This window comes from Alosa sapidissima, chromosome 24 (assembly GCF_018492685.1).
Source record: "Alosa sapidissima isolate fAloSap1 chromosome 24, fAloSap1.pri, whole genome shotgun sequence".
Lineage (NCBI taxonomy): Eukaryota > Metazoa > Chordata > Actinopteri > Clupeiformes > Clupeidae > Alosa > Alosa sapidissima.
Genome location: NC_055980.1, coordinates 15070569 through 15095399, shown reverse-complemented (window position 1 = coordinate 15095399; position 24831 = coordinate 15070569). Strand labels below are relative to the sequence as shown.

Genomic DNA, 24831 nt, shown 5'->3' with positions numbered 1-24831 from the left:
ACACACGCACACACACACGCACACGCACACGCACACACACACACACACACACACACACGCATGCACGTATGCACACACAGACACACTCTGAGAGACCAGGCTTAAATCCGCATCCTCTGTTTGACCCAGGGCCGTAATCGTAATATACTTAATAAGTACAGTGTTTCCCACAGACTTAAATTCTATTTGTGGTGGTAGGTTTGCAGAATTGACTTGAATGCAACAGTTTTTAAACAGCCTGATACTTTGTGTGATTGGAAAGGAAAATTGCATAATGTAAGATAATGTCCATACTCTATATGACTTATATGACTTAAGGCTTGAACACTATTGCCTGCATTATGTCTGCGGAACAGGTCTGTTGCATGTTGATTTTCAGTTTGGCACCCATGGTCACAGCAGTCACACTGCCGCCGCCATATCCTCATCTCAGGCACGACTCAAACGTGCTGCAACCGTAACCCAACTACAGACCAGAAAGGACGCCAATTTCCTACTTCATGGCATCGATTCTGTGCAGAGATACAATGAAAAGACCGGTTGACAATTTGTGTCATAATTTGTGTTTAAAAGGGAAAATGAAGGCTACATGTATATTATAAAGTAGCAGAAATAGGGTGACCACTAACCACTCTGAAAAGGAGGGCGAATTGTGTCTAAAAAGTGAAGACAAATTGGCCAAAATGAGGACCCCCCTCCCCTTTTCTGCCTATAGGCCTACTGCTATCCTATGGTGTGACCCCACTCTGAGAAGAGAACTCTCTCTGTCTCTCTCTGACTCATGTTGCCAAATGGAGCGAGCTAATGAAACGGCTCTGCTCACATTTCAATTCAGTAAAGAGGTTATTAAAACCCTCTCTCATCTCAACCCATACAGACAGAACGCGGATGGGATTGATTCATGATAAAATAAAGATGAAATACTTGACACATAGCTTTCTTATGGGCAAAACTTTGCAAAAGCTTTTATGCATGGTTTGGTTATTATTTAGAGAGAGTGCAGACACAAACAGCATTGATGGGACCTTTAGATGTTTATGAACAACTGAATAGATTGGCTGTATAAGATGTATTGCTTCTTGAAGCTGTGATCGCTCAAGTCCAGGTTGAATTTCTTTTCATGATAAGGTGTTATTTCAACTGGAACTACATGAAAATGTAGACATTCATGAATTTCCCTGCAGCAAGAATCAAGGACTCACGAAAATTGATCCATTGCCCATCCGCGTCCACATCTCCACACTGAAACACTACACTGAGCACATGCTTCTGTTTGCCCTGGGGACAGACAGGGAAGCCACTATAAGTGATGTCATCATGGCAAAATCAAGATGGAGGAGGCTGATTAGGGCTTTATAATGGAAACATGTCGGTCCACTAAACCACTGAGCTGTGGCTGGCCAGAATTAAGCCTGCCGTTCTTATCAATGATCAGTTCCTGCTTTGGTTTCAGAAAGGGATGGGTGGGGCTTGCTGTGAGCCAGGAACTGCTCTGAAGTCCGTCTAACAAACCAGCCTGAAGCACTTTCCAATGCAAACTGATCTATGTAGAAGTAATACAGTAGCGTAATCAACAGCAACAACAACAACATATTATTATTATTATTATTATTATAACTTGATTTCAACTTTTTGAGATTTCCTACAGTAAACTCAGTTACATTTGGCCCCAACAAACCCTTGCAAGAACCTGCTGGGATCACAATTTTTAGGAATTCCTGCAGGAAATTTAGTCACAACAATCATATGGAAAAAAAACCCACAAGATACTGGAGGGACTGACCATTTAGAGCTTAAGCTGCTACCAACAGGCTCCTGTCTACTATCTCCTCATGACAAACACTGTGAATTCAATTCAAATTGTTGCAAAAGCTATATTTGCTTCCGAATTGTCCCCCAGAGCTGTAAAACTATCATAAACAACCATCAATTAAGTTTTCATAAGAGTATTAAATGTTCCCTTGAGAATATAAGTAGAATGATTCTTTAGGACTTTGAGTAAGTTCTAAAGAAACAGTTCCCATCAACAGTGTGTGCTCTCCTAACAAGAATGGTTCTTTGTGTCTCAAGAAGCTTCCTCTCAGGTCAGTGAGGCTATAGAAGAATCATTTTGGGCACCAAAACAGCACACTTTAAAGGAACTACAACATAGAATATCTAGTGCAGTGGACTAGTAGGTCATTCTGTCCATGCTTCAGTGATGTCTCCTAGGAGTTGTCTCTCGCTGGCTTTTCTTGAAAACTGAGGATTAACTCGAGTGTTCTAAAAATAATGACCAAACAATGACCATAGTGCCAGTGGGCCTGATCTGGTTTGCACTGAAATGTATTTGAAATAATAGAAAGAGACAGAAAGCAGGATACCTCCCCAGACATAAAAAGCATTAGACGCCAATAATAAGCATTAGACGCCAATAACACACAATTAGATTTCCTGCCTTCCCTTCCAAAAAGGGAAGGCAGGTACCCTGTCCCCTCAGATTTACTAAAATTCTTTCAGTGATCCCTTAAAACCCTAAAACTCATCCCAGACGGACCTTACAGTGAGCATTAATTTACCATAGTGACATCCTCACTATCACATTACATTTAGCCAGGGGCAACTGGGGGAAGAAGGGAGGGGGGGGGGGGGGGCTGAGTGCTTCAGGGCAAACTAATACAATGATAATTAATTTGTTGCTAAGATTAGCATTTCAATAGGGCTGGCCTTTATGTAATCAAAAGCGAAGCACCTGATTAAAACCTGTGGCCTGCCATTTATAGAATTTTGTTTTTGTGTCATTCTCTGTCCAAGGGTCCACATCCACATTAATGTACGTAATCAGGTATGTGCTTAATTACATTATTTTCTGCCTATCAGAAAGCACAATGTTCTGTACAGTATCCTCATATGCATGACGTATTAGATGTTGTTGTTTTCTACATGGTGGTGTGATTTTGCAGCCTCTAAAAACCTGCTTTTATGGAAAAACTCTCTCAGGAACTCAAGACCATAACCAGCAGACCATATCATGGGCAGATTTCAAATTTAATACATCAAGACATGCTTTGTATTACAAAAAGTAAATGGATTCGGGTAAACTGTCCAAGCATAATTATACAATTAGCAAAAATATAAAGCACTTGCAGACTTAAAATGAGTGGTGTGTAGGCTACACATGAAGAAGAATCTACTACCAAACCCCAGAATTGTCTAAAACAAAAATTCTGTTTTTACAAATGTACACCAACAAACTGTCTGCTCTGTGAGTGAGAGCTTATCAGTGCTTTGGTTCAAAGAGCTTAATAAGAACCCCCTTCTAACTGGGCACTGTGGCTGCCATAACACTCCTGCTCTGAGTCTGATCTTTGGGTTTCTCTATAGCAACAGTCTCGAGTCTCAAACCGTGCCAGAATGTTTCTGTTTATGATCTGCTGCCAAAAACACGGATTAAGACCCTTGGGCAGACGTGGCCCCGATCTGGCCCTGATCTGGCTCACTGCCGGGCCAGAGTCGTCTGCTAATGGGGTAATTATGGTGGCAGAGCCATTAGCTGTGTGCCCTGCCGGTTCTGCCATCCTGCCGCCAGACCTCGGAGCATCAGGTGATCCGACAGATTGCCCTTGGACGGGCAAGGTCGAGTGCATGGGCAAACACAGTACACAATGAACGTAAGCAAAGAAACACATTCACACACAGACAGACCCCAGATGCAAACAAACACATGCACAAACAAACACATCCCCAAACATACACACAGACAGAAATAAACACATTCACATAGATATGTGACAGACACTCACAGCAAACAAACACACATACACACACACACACACACACACAAATATACATATTTGTATATAAATATATTTAGCTGAAATTTCACCAAAAATCTAACCAATAGGAGGATTAAAATAGAGAAAATAGAGCATCCTGGCAATAGATCTAAACTGCCCAGACAAAGTGCGGCAGGGATAATAACAACAATGTCTATTGCAATAATATATGTCCAATTCACAATTTTTAATATGAGAGCCCAGTATCAGTCAGGAGAACATGGCGAAGGCAGATATGGTGCCATAAAATAAAACTTTCCCGGTGGGGATATGAGCTGGAGCCTTCTACCTCGCCAGACCACATCATCTTAGTTACCTCGGCCAGTCTGCCTCAGCAGTCTGCTCTTTAGGACCATTTGTGCTCGACAAGACAAAGCATTTCAGGTCACCAGCGAGACAGCAGGCTTCGTGGTCCGGAGTGGGCAGGGGATGAATTAATAATACGCGCCACTTTAAATAGCCCCGGTGAAATATCTCACAGCAGAGAGACACGGTCGAGAGCATGACCAGTGCTGCAGACTCTTCCCCAGGCAGGAGCCAATGCAGGGGCTCTCATCCGGGCCACATCGGGCTCTCATCCGGGCCACACCCAGCTCTCATCCAGGCCACATCAGGCTCTCATCCGGGCCACATCTGGGACTGGATCAGCAGATACACTGAGATACACTGACTTGTTCATCTCTCTAAAAGTCGTCTCACAGGCAGCAGGAGCACAGAAAGCATTTTTTTTTCCAGCACTCGAAATCAAATTGCTCTCTGGCTGGTCCCCAACATCGCCAAAATGCCAGGCAGCAAACTTTGCAAGAGAAAACAAACGTTTGCGACTGCCGCCAGCCAACTGTGCATTGCTGTTGAATCCTGCGTCATGTTGTGTAATGTTAAATAGGCTGGGTTGCTGACTGGCCACTGGCCATGTGTATCTGAAATTACTAAAAGTGGTTTCACAGCCAACAGGCGGTCAAGAAAGCATATTTTTTTTTCAGTAATCGTAAACAAAGTGCTGCCTGAGAGTTCCCCAACGTCCCCGAAAAACCATCAACGTTCAGAGTAGAGTGGAGCGGAGAGCGTGACCGGTCGGTTACTGCAGCCACAGATGGGCCTCATCTGGCCCAGACGTGGCTCACATCTGGTTTGGGGCTCAGCAGCCGTCTCTGGTTTGATCCTTCGGGAGTCATCACTGAAATTACACAATGTGGCCGCGGACCGACCGATTCATCTGGCTAAAAGTGCTCTTGAATCCGCAGAGAGAGCATATTTTTCAGTAATCAAAATCGCAGCACTGCCTGGGTCCCTAACGTCACCAGAAAGCCATCAGTGAAATGAAATGAACTCTGAAAAAGGCAAATATGTACACTACTTGCATAGCTATGCCTCCTGCTGATATTAATGCATATTGAAAACAACCATTTTCAATGTTCATCTTAAAAAAACACTTGTTAAACATCACAACAAAGTCTAACATTAAGGCTGTGATGAGCTGATATCAATTTATTCACTGTAATGGATAAAAAGAACACACACATACTGTGATGTGTGTCAAACAAGGACACATCCACTGTTTTTCCACAGGAAAACACTTTAACACTTAAGAGTTGTGTTGAAATATACCATTTTGAAATTGCTAGCTCCAATAAAGCAACTCTCTTATAACATCACAACAAAGTCTAAAATTAAATTAAACAAACTATCAAACTGACATCAAATCATTCACTACTCTGCTGCTACTGAAACAGCACACACAACATGTCAAGTGAGGATAGAGCCTCTGTGCTCACTGGAAAACACTTAACCACACACAACAAACAGCATGGCTGCTAAATTGTCAGTAAAAACCCCTTAAAGGGCTCAGCGATGGGCAAAAATAGCCACGGCCACCTGCTCTGGCGACCATGTTTTATTTGGAGGGTTGTCAGCAAGTAATGAATAGGCAGCGCTTTTGTCTGCGGAAACCTCGTTTCCCACTCGCTTTCACGATCATGTCACAGAATCTGTAACGATCGGAGACTGACAGATGTAGACTGGGAGGGAGATACCCTCGTGCGCACACACACACACACACACACACACACACACACACACACACACACAGTGAGAAAGGAACATGTTTGTCTGCAGAGATAAGCTTTTATAGAAAGACAGAGCTTAAGGGGTGGGAGGGTGTGGGGCTTGCATGTTGGGTCTGTGTGTGTGTGTGGGGAGGGGGGCAGGGTTCTCTCAAATCAACGAACATCGAGGGTGATGTTTGATATTCTGTAATCTGCAGTCAAAGTGACCCAGAAAAAGACCACCAAGACAGACCTGAGGCCTACTGAGCAACACACACACACACACACACACACACACACACACACACACACACACACACACACACACACACACACACACACACACAGACAAACAGACACACACACACACACACACACACACAGATAAACGCAAACAGGCCCACTAACTCAGGCCTAGTCCACACGTACCAAACCGATCTTTTTTTCCTCCGTCTTGCCTGGAACCGTATCAAGAATATTTGCGTCCAAACGGATCCATCTCAACACGACTCAACACGTTACTTCATACCCCAGGCAATACTATAAGTGCAAGTCCAGGGCAGCTGAGGTGTGGCGATGACATCATCGATACGCAAGCAGGATGTGCGTTTTCGCTGTCTTAACAAATTCAAACGGGCTACGGTTTCAGATTTTTCCACTCTGGGACCAGGTTTCAAAAAAGTGCGGTTTCGGGCAGTGCGTTTACAGGATTCGTTTGGACGCTCGGCCAAGACGAAGCAAAACCTCTGCGTTTAACCTAAAAAGCGTCTCCGTGTGGACAGGCCCTCAGACACCTGCTTCACGCAGTTGAATGTAAACAATTCACCATCCAGCATCCAGTGTTGTGGGATCCGTGTATAAGGGCATTGAGTCTCTACTGTGTGTCTGTGTCTATCCCCAGACCCAAATGCGCTTTCAGATTGCCACAGATATAAAGCTTTAATTTGTCCCCTAAACAAGCTGACATAGAATACACATCTGCTGCTCTTAGGTAAGCTGCTGTTGCCATGGCGACAGACCCGGGGCTCACTAAACATTAATGCCTGTGTGTATGGCTGTGTGTGTGTGTGTGTGTGTGTGTGTGTGTGTGTGTGTGTGTGTCTGTCTGTCTGACTGTGTGTCTGTCTGTCAGTCTGTGTGTGTGTCTGTCTGTCTGACTGTGTGTCTGTCTGTCAGTCTGTGTGTGTGCCATCGTGTCAATCTGTGTCTGTGTGCGTATGTGTTGAGTGTGTGTCATTATTGGTTGTCACAGGGGCATTATGGAAAGACAGTGGTCCTTCTCTGCTAACACACACACACACACACACACACACACACACACACACACACACACACACACACACACACACACACACAAAAAAAGTCTACAAAGTAGAGGAGCCAACAAACCAAAAGTACAGCACCATACATGTGTGTGTCACTCTACAGTGAACCTTATATGCTGTATGCACAGCATATAGTAACGGACATATGGACACAGAAAACACACTTAAATTGTGTTGCTCACTTCACAAAATATTGTCTGCTGGATTCATTAAATTCTCAGTCTCCGTTCATTTCAACCATTTCAATCATTTCAACGAATACAGACTAAATGGATCAACATTTGAAACGAACATATCCATTTACATATGAAAAGGGAGCATAAACCAGGCTTAGTTAAGAGCTAAAAGGCTAGTTCTGTCAGAACACTGTTTTGCTATCAGATGTCCAACTCATGCGGGAGGGCACTGGACGATTTATTTTCCTGTCAAAGGCGACGCGCCGGGGAAGGAAAACAATCCCATTTTCGGTGGGTGGGACGTGTCTGGCAGCGCCTGCAGAAAGGCAGACCCCTAAGACTGCTCGGCCACGCCAGGCCGGGCTGTGGGCGAGAGCGGATGGACGAACGGGTGTATGGATGGGCAGAGTGATGAGGTCATCCTAATCTCACACCGATAAATCTTCACTTAATCCCAGCACACAATCTAATGAGGTTAACAGGAGGGCAGGATGGGGTGGAAACATGTATCGGCGAGCGTGTATGCGAATCTCACCAAAGCCCTGCAAAAGCTTATGTCATGTTGAATAATATGCACTCAATGGCGAAAATCCCAGCCAATTCCTAAAACCAGATGAAGTTATGATGCTTATGATGTCTGGATGTATGGATGGATGTCTCATAATCACTGGCATGACTAACCTCTCTCATACTTCAGAGGTGCAACAGTTTTGGCAGATCCAATGGCATACCATATGCCAAAGAGGACTAGAGTGCGCTATTAAGACTCAGAACGTTACACCAGTTATAAATATCTGTAAATATCAGTCGTGCTTCGTTAAACCTCCACTTTGGGCAAGTGGCCATCTGACATAATTACCGGCCAAAATCATACAGTAAGCCACTTGCTCGGACGGCGCTGCCAAAAAGAGACACAGAATGAGGCGGAGGGTTAGAGTGGCTATTCAAATAACACAGGCCAAGCTGTCATCCGAGTGAATTTGTTTTGTAAGACACCCAAAGACAGACACAGCTGTGACATGCTGAAAGATAGGCTTAAACGACCCGTGACGTCCCCTTTCCATATTTAGACGTTTACATTGAATCACTCAGTAAGCCCATTGGCCCCAGTGTGTCTTACAGCGGTGGTGAAGGCCTGCTTTTATCAACACGACGGTCTCCCTCGCGGGAATTGAACTTGTGACCTTGGTGAGGTACACAAACAGCGCTCTGTGGTAATTGTGATACTGTGGTGTGGCCTTCGCAGTTCCAGCCTACGGGCAAGGACACGATGCCAGGGGTCAGCCTGGACACTCCCTTGTGTGGGGCTACAAATGAAGACACCTTGGCCTGTGCACTGGGGGGAGTTGGGGTGTGGGGGTTGGGGGTGTGTGTGTGTGTGTGTGTGGGGGGGGGGGGGCGGTTTTGTGGGTGTAACTTACCAGGACTCGTCCGGTGAGCGTCTGTGCTGAGATCATGACCCCTGCCCAGTCTTTGACTGAGGTCATCCAGCCCACCTCGCTGGCAGCCACCACGGCGTCCTTGTCATCGGTCTTGACCACGCCGTCTGCACCGACGACAACTGTGGGGTTGCTGACTCTCTGAACATCCTGGCATATCAGAGAGCAAGAGAGAGAGAGAGAGAGAGAGAGAGAGAGAGAGAGAGAGAGAGAGAGAGAGAGAGACAGAGAGCGAGAGAGAGAGAGAGAGAGAGAGAAAATAGTAAGTGAATTATAGCCACCTGTCTACTTTTATAGCTGAATGTCTCGTAATATGTGGCGCTGTGCTAAACAGCACACTGGCTGCACAGGAGGACCAACTCACTTTTAGTGGCACAAATATAACCACATGTGTAGACAAACAGGGGAAAAGCAACAGTCAAATAAACTCAGCGGACATAAATAAACTCTCCAATATAGGATGCTGAGATTGCCTCTATCTATAAAGAAAGAAATCGGTTTGAGTGAGTGTGTGTGTGTGTGTGTGTGTGTGTGTGTGTGTGTGTGTGTGCGTGTGTGCATGTGTGCGTGTGTGTTTGTCTGTCTGTTCTTTGAACATCTCTTGAACAATTGGTCTGGTGTATTGCTACCCTAGTGGTGCAATATAGAGTGTGGCTGGACATTCACTGGTTAACCATTAAAACCATTAAAAAGACAATATTCTGTGGCTCTTGAACTCAAAAATATGATTACCGATGCCAGAAGCAGTGTGCCTATAGCCACAAAAACTGGCATGACATGGCAAAACTTATAATCAACTGTATATTGTTCAGGTCAAATGGATGCAGTATTTTACAGGCAAGAGAACATTTTGTACAGGCACTGCACTGCAGATGCAATTATAAAGTCCAAGGAGAGTCTGCAATCTACACAAAGAGCTTAAGAAACTCACTGTAAAACATTCCTGAGCAAAGCACAAGATCCTTGAAAATCAAGACTTTTCAAACGTACTGTATCTCTGAACTTGTGTTTATAGTTGGATGTATGTATGCAGTGGAATATGGATGCAACTCTGAACAGTTATCTTGTTTTGGAATGGTGACACACACTTGACTACCCATAATATCATGGCCACTGATTTGTGTGTCACCATGGTATTCATGACCATCAAAGTGTGAGTGGGCTGTCTACTGGGAGAGGCAGGGGGCCAAGCGCTGGGAACAAGCACACAGAACAGAGAGTCTGGCATGTTCCACGCAGAAAGGTTCCAGTTCCACCCTCTCATTCTGGAACCATTTCATTGTGCCACGCACTTTCCAAATTAGATTCCAGTTCTTATCTGAATCATAACCATACACGATTAATACCCCTGTTGCAAACATAGTTTTGATGTTGTTTACCGCAGGTAAAAAAGATTAAAAAGCACGCTCAACTTTGCTGGTTGGCTGCATAAGAATGACTGCCCTTGGGAGTAGCTGTCAAGGAGAACTGCAGTCGTTGCAGGCTAGGAGAAGGTGAACTTCTCGAGCATTTCACTTTGTGTTAGCGCTCGGCGCCTTCTTCGGTGCGTAGGCACCACATATTCACAGCTCCTCCCGAGAATGCGCCGCTTCGCAGAGCTTCCCCTCCCTTCCACTTCCCTTGTTTGATCTGCTCCATGGGGGGGACTGGAGACGCACAACAAAAGGTAGCTCCCAGCACTGTGCCGAGAGCTATCGTGTGTCCCTCTGCAATCCCCCCCACCACCACCACAACCATCACCATCCTCTCTCTCTCTCTCTGTCTCTCTCTCTCTCACACACACACACACACACACACACACAACACACAACTCTAACCCAACCACCCCAGTCAGTGACTGTTGCTTCAAAGAACTCCTGGCATGCGGGAGTAAGTATGCAGCATGTGTTGGGAACCCGTCCCCCCATAAATCACTGATTATTGACCAGCCTCTCTATGAATGGGCGTGACCCAGCACATTGCGAAAGCCATGGTGGCACAAAGTGTGCGTCACAGTTCTATAGAGAGTACCATGCTGGGTGGGTGCATCACAGTGATGACACGGGCAGCAAGAGGGGTTGGGGTGTGGTGTGTAACCCTAGATCCAGACTTTTATTAGAACTTTCAACGTGTCAATCTGACAATGTTGCAGTTGTATGGCCAGCAATGACAAAGACGACAACACACTTTGGATGAAGACTGAGGCTTTTATTAGTCGAATGCCTCTTATTTGCTTTGAAAACCTAATATTCATTTAATTCATCAACACTGTCCATAACATCCAACACAAACTACTGTAGCTCAGTGGAAAGATACATTGCCCAGTAGAGCAATACTAAAAATCTGTCTTCGACAGATCCATTTTTGCATTTACCACAACCTAGCAAGTCCATGCAGAGAAGACGACCCACCCTCTCTTAGGCTGAGTTCAGCTGTGACGAAGGTCTGGCCTCATAACAAGCATGCCTAGGCATACAGTGCACATTATTTTTATGCCTGACATGGCAAAACAGTATTAAAGTTTCAACACAGTCACTGGACGGGTGAATGCTCGGCATAACAATACTGACAGAGCTGTTGCATCAACCGGGAGGCTGCCTGCTGTACAGTGGCAGATAGGCTTTGAGGAAGGGTTGAGGGGGCGTTCAGGGCGGGCCCAGATTGACAGATTTAGATGGGGGGCTGGCATGGACTGACCAATGACTTTTCCCACAATGCTGGCAGTCTTGGAGTTGGCGAACACATTTGTTTAATTTCACAACTGTGGTTCACAAAATTATTAGGGCTGTCAATCGATTAAAAAAATAATCTAATTAATTACATACTCTGTGATTAATTAATCTAAATTAATCGCATATAAAATTTTTGCTGTGAAAGTATTTTAAATATTTAAATTCAAATGAATCATTGAATAATCAGCATTAGTGACATTAAAGTTACAAAAACTCTTTTATTATTATTTTCCCTGTTCAAATAATTGCCATAATAATCTATGATATGACCTAATATGCTGAGGAAATAAATTCAAAAGTGCTTCGGGAAGAAGTTTTTTTTTCACATACAAGGCATTTCATTGCAGGACTTTATTTTCAACACTTTATTTTTTATCAACACCATCAGGCCGTTTTTTAAAAGTAAATGTTCCAATCAATGATCCAGGAAGCACGTTTTCTTCTCTCTCCTTCATTTTACAGTCTAATTTTTACTGACTAGAATGGCTCGGGGTCAAAGGTCATACGGGGTCGATCGGAATCTGCACTAATTTTTTTAATCAGTTATTTTTTCTCAAATTAATTAATCGAAATGAATCAGTTATTTTGACAGCCCTAAAAATTATATATATATATATAAAAATAAAAACCCTTATGGATAAAAAGGTAGAAATGTTTAATGAATGTTCTCACCTACTGACATAACCCTCTGAACTTGCTAACACCACAAGATCAGATAAACAAGTTTGCATTCAGCACTAGAATGCAAACTCTAGGCATAGAAAGCACTAGAGATAGGACTTCACTTCACACCTAGACCCAGTGCCACGGAATCAGAAATAACATAAGGAGGTCTGTCTGTACCACCCACTGCTGGGTTTGCATCCTCCGCCATCCACTAATCGACATCCTTAATCCATGCCCTCTCTCCCCCTCTCCCAGATGATTTTAATCAGTTTTGTAAAGGATTGCTGGGAAACTATGCGGAAAAAAAAACCTAGCTACTGTTGCCACAACATTACAGCCAGTGCAGCAATTTAGCGAGCCCTAAACGCTAAGTCCTCTTCAGCATTAAAATCAGGTGTCCTACTATAATCACCCCTACATGGCTTTGAATGAATGCATGAAGGAAATCAAGTCCCGTAATTGCTCGTGCGGAATACTACTCGTTGCGGGAATGCCACTCTTGGCTCGGTGAGTGCAGCCTACTCCACTGCAGTGGGAGATAATGAATTTAATACAAGACTGCACCTAATAGCCCGATTAGCCGACGCTGGCAGAACACAGGCATGAATAAAGGGATAGTGGCCCCTGTTTGAAATGTAGGATGGACCAGCCAGGGCCTAATTGTTAAAGCAGTGGTAGCTGCAGCAGGAGCAGGAGCAGGAGCAGGAGCAGGAGCAGGAGGAGGAGGAGGAGGAGGAGGAGGAGGAGATGGAGGAAGTGGAGGCAGAACTCCAGGAAGATGCCAGGGGTGGTGTTGGTGGTGGTATGGCTTTGCGTCAATGCAGCTGTTAGGCCGACTTAAGATTTTGCTACTCAGGGGAGCTAGCCAATTCCTGGGAGATAGGTATTTATAACCATAACCAGGGAGACACACACACACACACACACACACACACACACACACACACACACAGCCTGGCTTACAGCAACCACTGCACAGAGAACGCCCTGCTGAGCAGGTCAACACACACACACACACACACACACACACACACACACACACACACACACACACCACACACACACACACACACCACACACACACACACACACACACACACACACACACTGTGACTGTGTATACACACAGAGGAAGAATGACAGAGAGGCTGAGATAAAGGGAGAGAGAAAGCAAGGCGGAGGGGGGGATGGATGGCCGATGATATATGGACACTGGGGGCAAAGCAAGGAAAGGAACGCAGAGGAGAGTTCAAAAGAGAGATGAATGGAGCTAGGAAAAGGGGATTGCAGAAGTAATGTGTAAGACAAAATACCATCAGGCGTGAAGACAGAGTACAATATTGGCTAAAGGGACAAAAGTAGGGTGGGTGAGATGGACTGTGAGACGGAGGACGATGAGACTGACCACGGGTTGTGGTGGCTCAGGGGAAAACTGCTTCATTTAACTGAGTATGGGTTCAATATTTCATGAACCGCTGATACTGCGCTCGAAGAAAGGGCTTCACGCAGTTGCTATGCACAGAAGTACTCACTTGGAAGTTTCCCATTTACCGAAAAAGGTGTAAATGGCATTTTCACACTATTCATTCATCCAGAAATACAGTAGAACAAGGATTTGGTCTATTTTCGAATACTAGCTGTTTTGCAGATCTATTGTTGCTTTGTTTTCTTCCACCAAACATAAGTACAAGAAGACAAGAGACATGACATGATGTAGTTTTATAGTGAGCGAGAGATTCTGATTATGACTCACCAGGTGACATGGAATGTATATATAGTCAGTAACTAAAATGAAAAGAAGTTTTAATATCCACACGACTTGACAACTTCTCTTGTGATTCAGCTTCACTCTCTACATGCTCCCAACAAGTCCCAGCGGAGAGAATGGTGAGCTTTACAACTGAACAAATCATGATGAAATTCAGGGCATAAGCTCAATTGAAAAGAAAAGGTGAAAAAAGTTTAAGGAGTTTATTGACTTGCTCTACTTCATTTTAATTAATTTTCTCGTCCTCAGGGAGGGAAAAAATACAACAACTTGTCGCCGTCACAGTTTGCTGCCTCATTTTTCTAGTTCAATGTGCAAGGCATGCAGGTCTTGCGTGGAGAGAGGACCAAATCACAGTTCATTGCTCACGTTGCAGTATAATGTGCAAATGGTTTGCTTCTTCATGAGTGCCAAATCTACCTCTTGACATTCTTTTGAGATGCAACGCTTGTCAAGGCACCTGACTGTGACAATGTGATGGGTTAAGCTGTCCAGAAGTCTTGTGGCACACTGGTGCAAGCCGGTTGGAAAGCGATTCATGAAAATAAAAAAAAAGTCCAACATTCTCCCTCTGGAACTGGACGTGTTACAGAGTCAGTTGAGAGAGCCTCAAAGCTCAATGAAGCAGGGCAGGCGTTGCCAGGTTGGTGCTAACCCTAGGATTCCAGAAACAGAGGACTGGTTCTGGAACCGGTTCCGTTCAGAATTTTTCCATCTTGGTGCTATCTAGTGAACTAACCTGCATTTCTACCAGTTTTGAAGAAAAACAAGAGTGAGTCATCAACAGAGGGTGCTGTGCTCATATCTGACCTGTAGAAGGGCATGCCCATTCTGATTCACAGGGAAAAATCAACAGCTATTTTTTTTTTTTTTTTTTTGGTGCCAACTCCGAAACCAACTTTTTAAGGTTTCCGAACTGATTTATTTTTTGTAGAAATGCTCAGAACGGTTCTCCATATGGAGTGTGAACCAGAGCGGAGCTGGCACTCTGTTGATGGGAAAGGCCCAACAGTTTTCTGGTGGTGCGCAGCTGCTGAGTGTGTGAAATCCTGCTGAGTCCACGTGAAGAAGGACACACAACACTACTGAGAGAACAATCACAATCACAGAGCCAAGCTACGGCGGCAAGATGCACACAGATCTCCAGAAAACACACCTATTAGATGCTTTCATGGTGCAGAAGTGAAGAAAAATGGTGGGAGAGAGAGAGAGAGAGAGGGAGGAAGAGGAGGCATGAAAGAGACTTGAGGAAATGGTGTGGAGCTCATGAAGAATGCTTAATTGGCTCTACACAGCTGTCCTGTCACGACTAATGATCGTGTCTAAAACAGTCCCCCTGAAAAAGGCTCCCCTTATAAATATTTTATTTAAACTGTGGCAAAGTTCAAAGATAAATAGCCAGTGGTGATGGCAGACATCCCCAGGACCAATTAATCCTGAGAGGCTTTCTTCGTGAATCAAAGGCGGGTGGGGTGTATCATCAAAAAGGTAAGTATTCACCTTTTTTTCTGTGTGTTTCTGGTGCAAATGAATGCCATATTTATGTGTGTATTATGACCATGAGTGTCAGCTTCTCAAATGATACACACATATTATGGTTATGGTTCTTAGCAGAGGTTTAGTCCAAATCAAAACACAATAATGACAATAAACATTATTATTAAAATGAACAGTTTAAAGTAGTCAATTAGCCTACAAGCAGGGTTAAGGGGCAACATTAAGTTTTTTGTTTGTTTATTTATTGTTTATTTTATTTTATTGTTTGTAAAATTGTTTCTCCATCCGGCATCTAATGTCTTGTGTGTGGAGCACTTTGGGTTGCACTCTGTGCACTGCATATAAAATCACTATATAAATAAAAGTGACTACAAAGAAAATATTAATAGTAATAGAGTAAATAAAGAATTAATCAGTTAGATACAAGCAAAGATCCGCTTCAACCCTTTCTGATACAAGTAAAGTTAGATAATATGACAAATATTGTTAAACAAATAATACAAATATTTAATGACAAATATTGTTAAATAAATAAATAATGTCCGGATTCCTTATGTTTGTTTTCAGCTAAGTCATCACGCTACACTCTTTGTGTTCAAACACCTGTGGATATGCAAAGGGCTGCAAGTTGAGCGATATGCACTGATTTTATGAACAAGTGGCTGGGAACTTCTTTTTTTTTTAAATCGATGCTTTTTAATAAATCTGTCTAATTAAAATTTCCTCTATTTCTTGTTATAAATAGACACATGGAATAATTTATTTCAACAAACCCATTAAGAGCGAAGATAAAGCTTGCGGTCAGTGAGAATCCTGGCAGGTCTCTGCATTATTGAAACACTTGCTCAGTCATTTCATGAGGTTTCCATGAAGAGCTATTCCAGTCTCCACTGTAAATCTGCGAGACATCGATCTTTTTAGAAGAGAGGGCCAGACCTTTAAGTGAGACTCCACCAAACCAGGAAATGGGAGGAATAATTATAGAAGTGTAGCTATAGAAGCTACACTTACAGTAGCTTCTGTTAAACCATTACACTTTGGGCTGGTTTCCCATAGATGGACTAAGACTAGTCCTAGACTAAATGTGTTTTTCAATGGGAATCTCTATTGGAGTTCTCTTTCAGTCCAGGACCAGGCCTAACCCATGGAGAGGAAACTGTCCCTTTGTGTTGTGCCGACAGCTACATTACAAAAGTATACCCCTATGTTTTGTCTTTTTGCTCCATTTTGCATAATCATTGTGAAGGTAAAAGAAAAGACTTTGTGAAGAAACCCCTGTGTTAGCACTCATTAACCATTGTGTTCATTAGCAAAAATCCAGCAATTACACCTGACCAGCCCTCTCTCGCTCATGCTGCGCTTGCTCCTGAAGACTGTTTCCATATACAGGGCTCTGGGTATTAAATGAGGCCCTAGAGGTTTCATTTTTCAACTCTCTTCCCCCTGTTGCCTTCTTAAGAACACACACCCCAACACACACACACACTCCCCAACACCCCCCACCACCACACACACACACACACACACACACGGACACACACACACACTCCTCAACCCCCCCCCACACACACACACACATACACACAATCCCCAACACCCCCGCCCCAAAACAAGTCTTCTCATCTTGGTCTCAGCTCAACTCTGGGGGTTTCCAGATATCTCTGATTGGAGCGCGAGGCCATTTGGTTAATTGCTGCAGCCCGCCTCACAGTGAAGTGCTTGAGGCTACTTATTACCACGTTCATATTTCATCTCCCTCAGTGCTCAGCGCTCGCCTCGGAGAGGCTGCAATTATTATTACGGGCGCTAAACGGACACAGCCAGAGAGTGATGGAGAGAGACACGGGAGGCAGGTATTCAGGCTGTTGAGCGCCACCACATGGATGGAGCACCAGCCATAAGGACACTGATGAGAGAGAGAAGTGATGGGAGTGATGGTTGCGGTGGTAGTGTAGTGGTTAAGGAGCTGGGCTAGCGTGCAGTAGCCTGAAAGTTGTGGGTTCAAATCCCGGCTTCCACCGTAGTGCCCTTGAGCAAAGCACTTAACCCTGAGTTGCTCTGGGGACAATGTAACAATGCCCTTGTAATGTAAGTCACTTTGGACAACAGTGTCTGCTAAATGAATACATGCAAATGTAGAACCAAAAGGAGAGACGCATGTTGTGCTTTTGTTGTGTGTGATTCTAGGCTATATGTCACGGGGATATTCCAACATCAACAGCTTTGCCTCCAGTATACTTTGCTATACACAAATCCCCATTAAAACAATCCCCTGGCTTTGGCCTGATGAGAGAGAACGCGACTGATGAGGGGTGATTTGAAGTTGATCAGTAAATACAGAGATTTCAATCATACCCTGACAGTCATAGGTAAGACTGATTGCAGCACTCCATCTGTGTAATAGGGCAGGAGCACATATCAGCTGCCTTAACCCTTAAAAGGTGTAGGTTTTTGAACGTTCTAAGTTCCGCAACAATTGAAGGTTCTAAAATTCTATGTTGAATTCAATGAACCCAGATATTCTTTAGAACGTTCATTTCTCAACATTCCCGTCACACCGGTGTGACGGTACTCCTTTAAGGGTTAATGATCAGCAAAGCCCTCGGGCATAAGGACGAAATCAAGACTAAATACGACGAGGATGGAACAGAGGATGGAGGTGAAGATAAACTGAGAGAGAGGAGTTACAGAAATCTTAATAATAATATTAGATTTTGATAGCAACAGGTAATTAGGATTATATAGCGCTTGGGCTGCAGGATTGCACAAACGATTGCAACCCTTAAGATAATGGCCATGTGATTTCTATTAAGAAATCCAATCTATTGCACTCTCTGTAATATCATAGATCCAAACATAATCACATCTTAGCACAACTGTCTCCATTAAAATGCCTGGGGCTTCCAGTGATATCCACACCCTTGTGTTATCTGCACAAAGCTGTATGATAACCATTTCATTAGAAGGCTTTGAAAAGGTAAGGATGACTATATTTAAAGGTCAATATTTTGATGGTTTGCTATTCATGCCTGAAACGTGGATTGTGATGCTTTGAAGGGTGCCTCTTTACAATCAATCCATCCAAGCTGAAATGACACATCGCTCTCCAAGCTGGCATTTAAATTCAGTCGACTAACCTCTCCAACCACAGAAAGCCGGAATAAATCAGCTAATGGTAGTGGTTAAGACTTGTATGTATGAAGAACAGCCTATCTAAAAGACTGGCCTGATGACCGTCACATCTAATCACATATTAAAACAGCTTTATGAAAAGCATGACATTAATATCAGACAACAGCAGTACCATAAGCTTCTTTACAAACGCAAAGGCCTCTTTAGTATTCTGTGGGCATTCATTCATCATGTTAAATCTTATTCAGTGTCATTGAGAATGTGTGTGTGTGTGTGTGTGTGTGTGTGTGTGTGTTTGTTTTTTGTTTGTGCATGATCCCTCAACCAGACAGTCTGGACACGAAACAGTAATAGTGACAGCAAAAGAGGAAGAATACTGTCAAGCCCTTTTGACCAAAAAGCACTACTGCCTACACACACACACACACACACACACACACACTGATCTTAATTGACTTTTTACTCAGTAGAGACTGTAGCTTTATTATGACTTTTCAATCTATTACTATGATGGTTCTTCATTATTGACTTACATTCTTGAATTTCCCCTAGGGATCAATAACGTATCTATCTATCTATCTATCTATCTACTGCCCTATACTCAACAAGGGACCGAGGGATCCATTACATACAGCAAAGGCAGCAGTAAAGGAGGAAGAGGAGGAGGAGGAGAAATAAAAAGTTAATTTGCAAAGCAATTATGCCGCTGTGTGTCCAGTCCACATCCAATATGGTGATTGGGCATTAGAGCTAAACCAAGGGGGAACACGGAGCCCCCACCTGAGCTGCGAAGGTTGTGCGTTGCTTTGCCCTTCTGCTGTTTATCGAGGTCTCACCTGCGCCTCTTCAGCAGATAACAGCGGCCATTAATCCAGACACGGACCCAGAGAACAGCCGTTGTCACTCGAGCACTCAGCTGTGACCAGAGGGCATCGCAATGGCCTTCAAAGGGGCAGGAAAGGGTGGAGCCCGATTGTTGCAACAAAAAAAATCAATGACACAAAAACGTGCAGCCTGGACAATGAGAGCGTAGTCTTTCTAAACAACAATAATAACAACAACAATACTACTACTATAACAACAAGTGGCAAATGTGCATTTGTAATGATATGTTGGTTGTTTGTTTGAGATGTTGCAGCTCATCAACTCCCATCTAAGAAAGATAACGGGGATGTGGTATGTTGAATGTGTGTGCTGTGTGGGCACTGCATATAGGTGTGTGTGTAGATGAAGTGGACACACGCTTATGCTTTTCACATGTGAAGTTCGATAGAAAAATAAAGATCAATAATGAATTTAATTGATAAGAGATAAGACCCCCCCCCCCCCCCCCTTTATGATTCTCAAGATCGTCGATGAGGTGTCGGGGGGGGGGGGGGTGCTGGGGGGATGTGCTGAATAGCCCAGACAATTGCATAAGTGAGATTATGCCTTCTAATGAAACACTTCTGCTGTTACCAAGCAACAGGGACATCCGATCCATATACAATATAGGTGCATGACACTGCATTTAAGTGTGGGGAAAGGACCCTGAGGACACTGCTGTTTGGGGACAGGGTTTGTGTTAAGCTGGCACAACAAAACCAGTTACCTATGGATGGATCAAGGCATGGGAAATGAAAACAAACCTTGGGCACTGGAAAGGTTCTGAGCGACACATTCAAAGGGGAGTATGAATTACACTGTTTTTCAATAAATGACAGCATGAATTGCATTTAAAAGAGTCGGGCCTAGAGAAATCTGATGAATGGAAGTCAAGGAGAGAGAGAGAGAGGTAGAGAGAGAGAGAGAGAGAGAGAGAGAGAGAGAGTGAGTGAGAGTGAGAGAGCAGAGAAAGAGAAACTAACCACACTCATCCCCTACACGTTACATTAGCACCAACAGACCCAACCATGCCATCCGCCTGACTGGTTCACTCTCCTCTTTTTTGGCAGCTGGGTTGAGCTGATGGTTGCCACTCGATTGCATAATTACTGCAGAAATGACTCACTGCGAAGATGACAAATGGTGACAATGTTTAATTTATGCTCAGTGATTAATAGGTCCACAGATAGATAGTGATACTTCAGAAACCAGTCAGCTCATGAAACAGTGTAACAAATATTCTTGAGAGGGATGATCTTAGAACAGATCTTACCCATTACCGACCTAAAGTGAGATTTTCCAAGTTATCTGATTAAATATGCAGCAATTCAATTATGTAACAATTATCATTCATTCTCTCTCTCAGTCTCTCACATACACACACACACACACACACACACACACACTCACAGACAGAAACCAGTCAGCACGCACACACGCACACACGGGCACTTACACACACACACACACACACACAAACACACACACACACACACACACACACACACACTATGTCTGCAGATAACTTACCGTGCAAATATCTATCTTCTATTAGAGTTGTGGGAGTTTAAGTATTCTAGCTGTGTAGTCTCAATATGTCTCAGGACTGCCTCCCAACACGTTGTGGTCTGACGATTGTGGACCAGTCATGGGATCGTCTTGAAGTTACTGACTGACAGTGCATGGGTGTGGTTCAGAATTCAATTACATTACTGGAGCTCTACAAACTCATTTAGACTGCCATATCTATCACCATTACTGTTTTCTGACATTATTAGTTGGATGTTACTCCTTTGTCTAGCATCTAGAGACTGACTATTTGTTGGGCTGCCAACCATATAGGCCCTTTCAATCTGTTCCTCAAGGATTTCCAGTTGAAATGCTCAAAACCAATGCAGATACTTTGAAATGAAAATGAATCGGACTTATAATGCTCTACAATATACTGACTTTAAAACATGTTTCTTTTTTTATTATTTGTCCCCAATGTTACCTTAATGTTGTTTTCTGTGCCACCGGAAAAGCCTTAGGAATGCACGTGTTTGTTTATGCAGTTGAAAAGGTTTATAGAAACTTTGTTTAAGTTTAAATGTTGAAAAACTATGAATCTATTCCTCCTTGGATCCATCTATGCATCATACCCAATTCATCCCTGTCTCCCTCTCTATATATATCTATTTAAAAATACCTGAAAGTAAGGCATCCCCTCCTTTGCTGGCTGACAAACAAAATTACAGAGCAGCTCCCTTCCCTTCTGACCAATAATCGCATTTGTGATGGGAAGTTTGACCTGAATATGTCTTAAAAGCAACCTCACCCCACTTAATCCTGGCCATCCCCTGAAGATAACCCAGCACTGCACCGTCACATAGACAAACATACATGCACGAGCGCGCACACACACACACACCGACACCCACAAGCACAAGCACATAAGCACACACACACACACACACACACACACGCACGCACACACACACACACGCACGCACACACACGCACGCACAAGATGGTGGTGCTCAATTTAAAATAAACAGATGGGTATATGATCACTTGATTGACAAACTCAGTTATCTGAGCAGTAATCAACATCACCGCAGAAGTAGCAGAAAATTATCCAATTTGTCATGATTTCAAGAGCTTTGTTTTTCATGGGTGGCTCATCAAGGATGTGAGAGAGAGGGGGAGAGAGAGAGAGAGACACACCCCTGCCCAGACCTCTCCAGAATACACTCTGAAGGGGACTTAAAGGCCAACAGATGGCTCACCCAGAGCATGCAGCATCCTCTGCTTTTATGTTTAAATGGTCAAATGTGAATGCACTCTGCATTACAAAATCAAGTTTGTATTTGTTTAGTTTTCAAAGAGAAAAGCTTTACAGAACGCCCAGTAGTTTCGATGTTGAAGAGATTTGTCCCTTTCCATAGTGCCTTCATAATTACATTATGGCCTTGGGTTGGAAAATAATATATTTTCCAATGACGCAACACATATGTTGCACCTTGAGGAAAGTCACAGAATTACATACAAAGTCAATTGGACATATAGTTCACCAACACTGGTAAATTAAATTATGACCACTGCTTACGATGCAATTAAGCAAAAACGCCCTTTAGGCTTCTTTCCTGCCTATTCCTCTCATTCCATACTACTGTATACCCTCCAACACACACACACACACACACACATTTTTGAGGTAAACACTCAGTTTTTCTTCATGAACAGAGCCAAGCCACCAGCACCAGCCTCTTTGAAGGGTAAAATGCCACGAGCCAACCATGCCCACTGTAGGGGCCAAGGGCTTTTGAAGGTCACTACCCTGGCAGTTGGCAATGGAAGCAGTGGTCACATCAGCTGACAGTGAGAAGCAGAGATACCCTGTGTGCTTGTGGGAAGAAATATCTATTCATTTACGGTTCTAGTTTCATCCAAGGAAGTTGTTTCAAGCGAAATGCCAATTGCAAGACAGCAATCTCCTCTTAGTCCATTTTGGTGACAGTTTCAATTAAATGTTTGGATTTGTGAGTCTGTGTGTGCATTGCAATCTGGCCTTGAATATCCCTCTGAAATGGTGTGCCACTTTCAGGAAACTGAGCTGAAGTGATAGCTGGTAGCTGTCTTATAGTGTTAAAAATTGTAGAGGAAAAAATTTAGATGTGGAAAAAAGTGGTAGTAAGTTGCAATGCTGTACGTGCATTTTTTGTTTATTTTATCCCATGCATCATATAAATACGATCTGATTGTGAGCTAAAGTTGTGACAGACTCATTTGTTAAAGCTGAGCAAAACCTCTTTATCTTCAAAAGATTGAACTTGTGGAAGCAAACCAAACATTTCTTTATCAGTCAAAGTCAAACCCAACTGTCGTAAATGTAATGCATTATTTCCACATCGTTCACACTTAATACAGAGAAAAAACAAGTGTACCCTGACCTCATAAAACCCAAAGACTTGTTTACTAAAAATGGACATACTAAAAATGCCCACATAGTCATCATACAATTCGTTTTAAATGACAGAGCTAGAGGGATTGTTCACTGTAATACATAGCAGTAACAAAATTGACAGGCCTATCCAGTTTTCTACATCTATCCATACCTCATAAAGGTGTCTGAATAGGCAAATAGTTTGCATCAACGTCTGTCATATTTCATGCAGATGTTGAAGGTTAAGAACTGTAGTCCATTTCATGAACGTTGAATAGAATAGCCTGCTATCTTTATGGACTGTAAATCTGTAAAGTAAGGATATCTGATGCCGACAGGTAGCAAACAATAGGCACGTATGAACCTGTCAAACTAAAAAGACCTCATTCAAGAACATAATAGACTATTATTAATGGAAAAGCAATCAACTTGTTGATAACTGTCCTGCCCTGTAACACAAATATCCTCTCTTTCCGTTGGTTTCTCCACAGACGGACAGAAAACAAGCTGGTTTGTGTAAGAGACAATATATCCTCCTATACAGCATGAACTTTCCGCTAGTGGCACGCAGCGCGACAAACAACCACATGCCTCACTGTAAAGCAGCCGTTTGACTTCGGTGAGACCTTTCAGCAATGTCTCGCAGAATTCAGAGAACAGTGTTTGACAGGGGACAGAACAGGAGCAACAGCTGACAAGAGGGGTGTTTAGACAAGCTATGGCCGGGCAGACCTATTCCTGACTCTGGCTGGAAGTCAAACCCAAGAGGAGGAAACATTGTTGCAGCTCGCGACTTCCCAAATCGCTTTACTAGCGTTAATTAGCGCAGCTTTAATGTTTATTTTTGTGTGGTAAGGCTTGACAAAAATGTAAATAACATTTTTGAATATTGTTTGTAAGTTAATGAGACCATGTCATTGTTGCAATACAAAACGTGTTCGTGGTCAAATCTTATAAATTATGTAGATGTATTAATCCAACATAATATGACTGCTTGTCGTAAAATGCATGTTACATATACATACTGTACACGCACGGCCGGATGCGCGGAATATGTTCCTTGGAGAGCGAATGCGCACGTCATAGAAAATCTAGATATTTCCGTTAATGTTCATCTTGAAAAACTTTAGAGGTGATACGAACAACAAGTGGTAGAAGCAAAGAGATTCAGCAACTGGCTATAACGTATAACATTAAACTATATATCTGGTGGAGAGCGAATATGTTTACTTTATACGCGCAAATGCGCCCACGCACGACGCTTAGCCTACTTTCTAGAATAATTCGTTGTGCTATGTCTGACAGTGATGTTGCCCTGTTTTCACACTTTGACAGTTGTGTGCGCGCTTGTGTGATGGGAATGATGTAATTGTCATCCCATGGCCGTAAATCCCGTCTTTTTGAAGGTTTCTGATGTGTACCTATCTAATAATCGTACACTGAAAGAAGATATGATAAAGGAGATGTG

General features: G+C 43.3%; 1 protein-coding gene across 19 annotated transcripts in view; it reads right to left on the bottom strand.

Moving 5' to 3' along the window:
• The window catches only part of LOC121699762 (calcium-activated potassium channel subunit alpha-1-like), a 102559-nt gene that overhangs the window by 76652 nt on the left and 1076 nt on the right, over positions 1-24831 (bottom strand). For all 19 annotated transcript variants that reach the window (XM_042082148.1, XM_042082152.1, XM_042082147.1 and 16 more), the window contains exon 2: positions 8783-8950. In XM_042082148.1, the coding sequence (XP_041938082.1) occupies positions 8783-8950 (168 nt within the window). The remainder of the gene's footprint in view (positions 1-8782; positions 8951-24831) is intronic.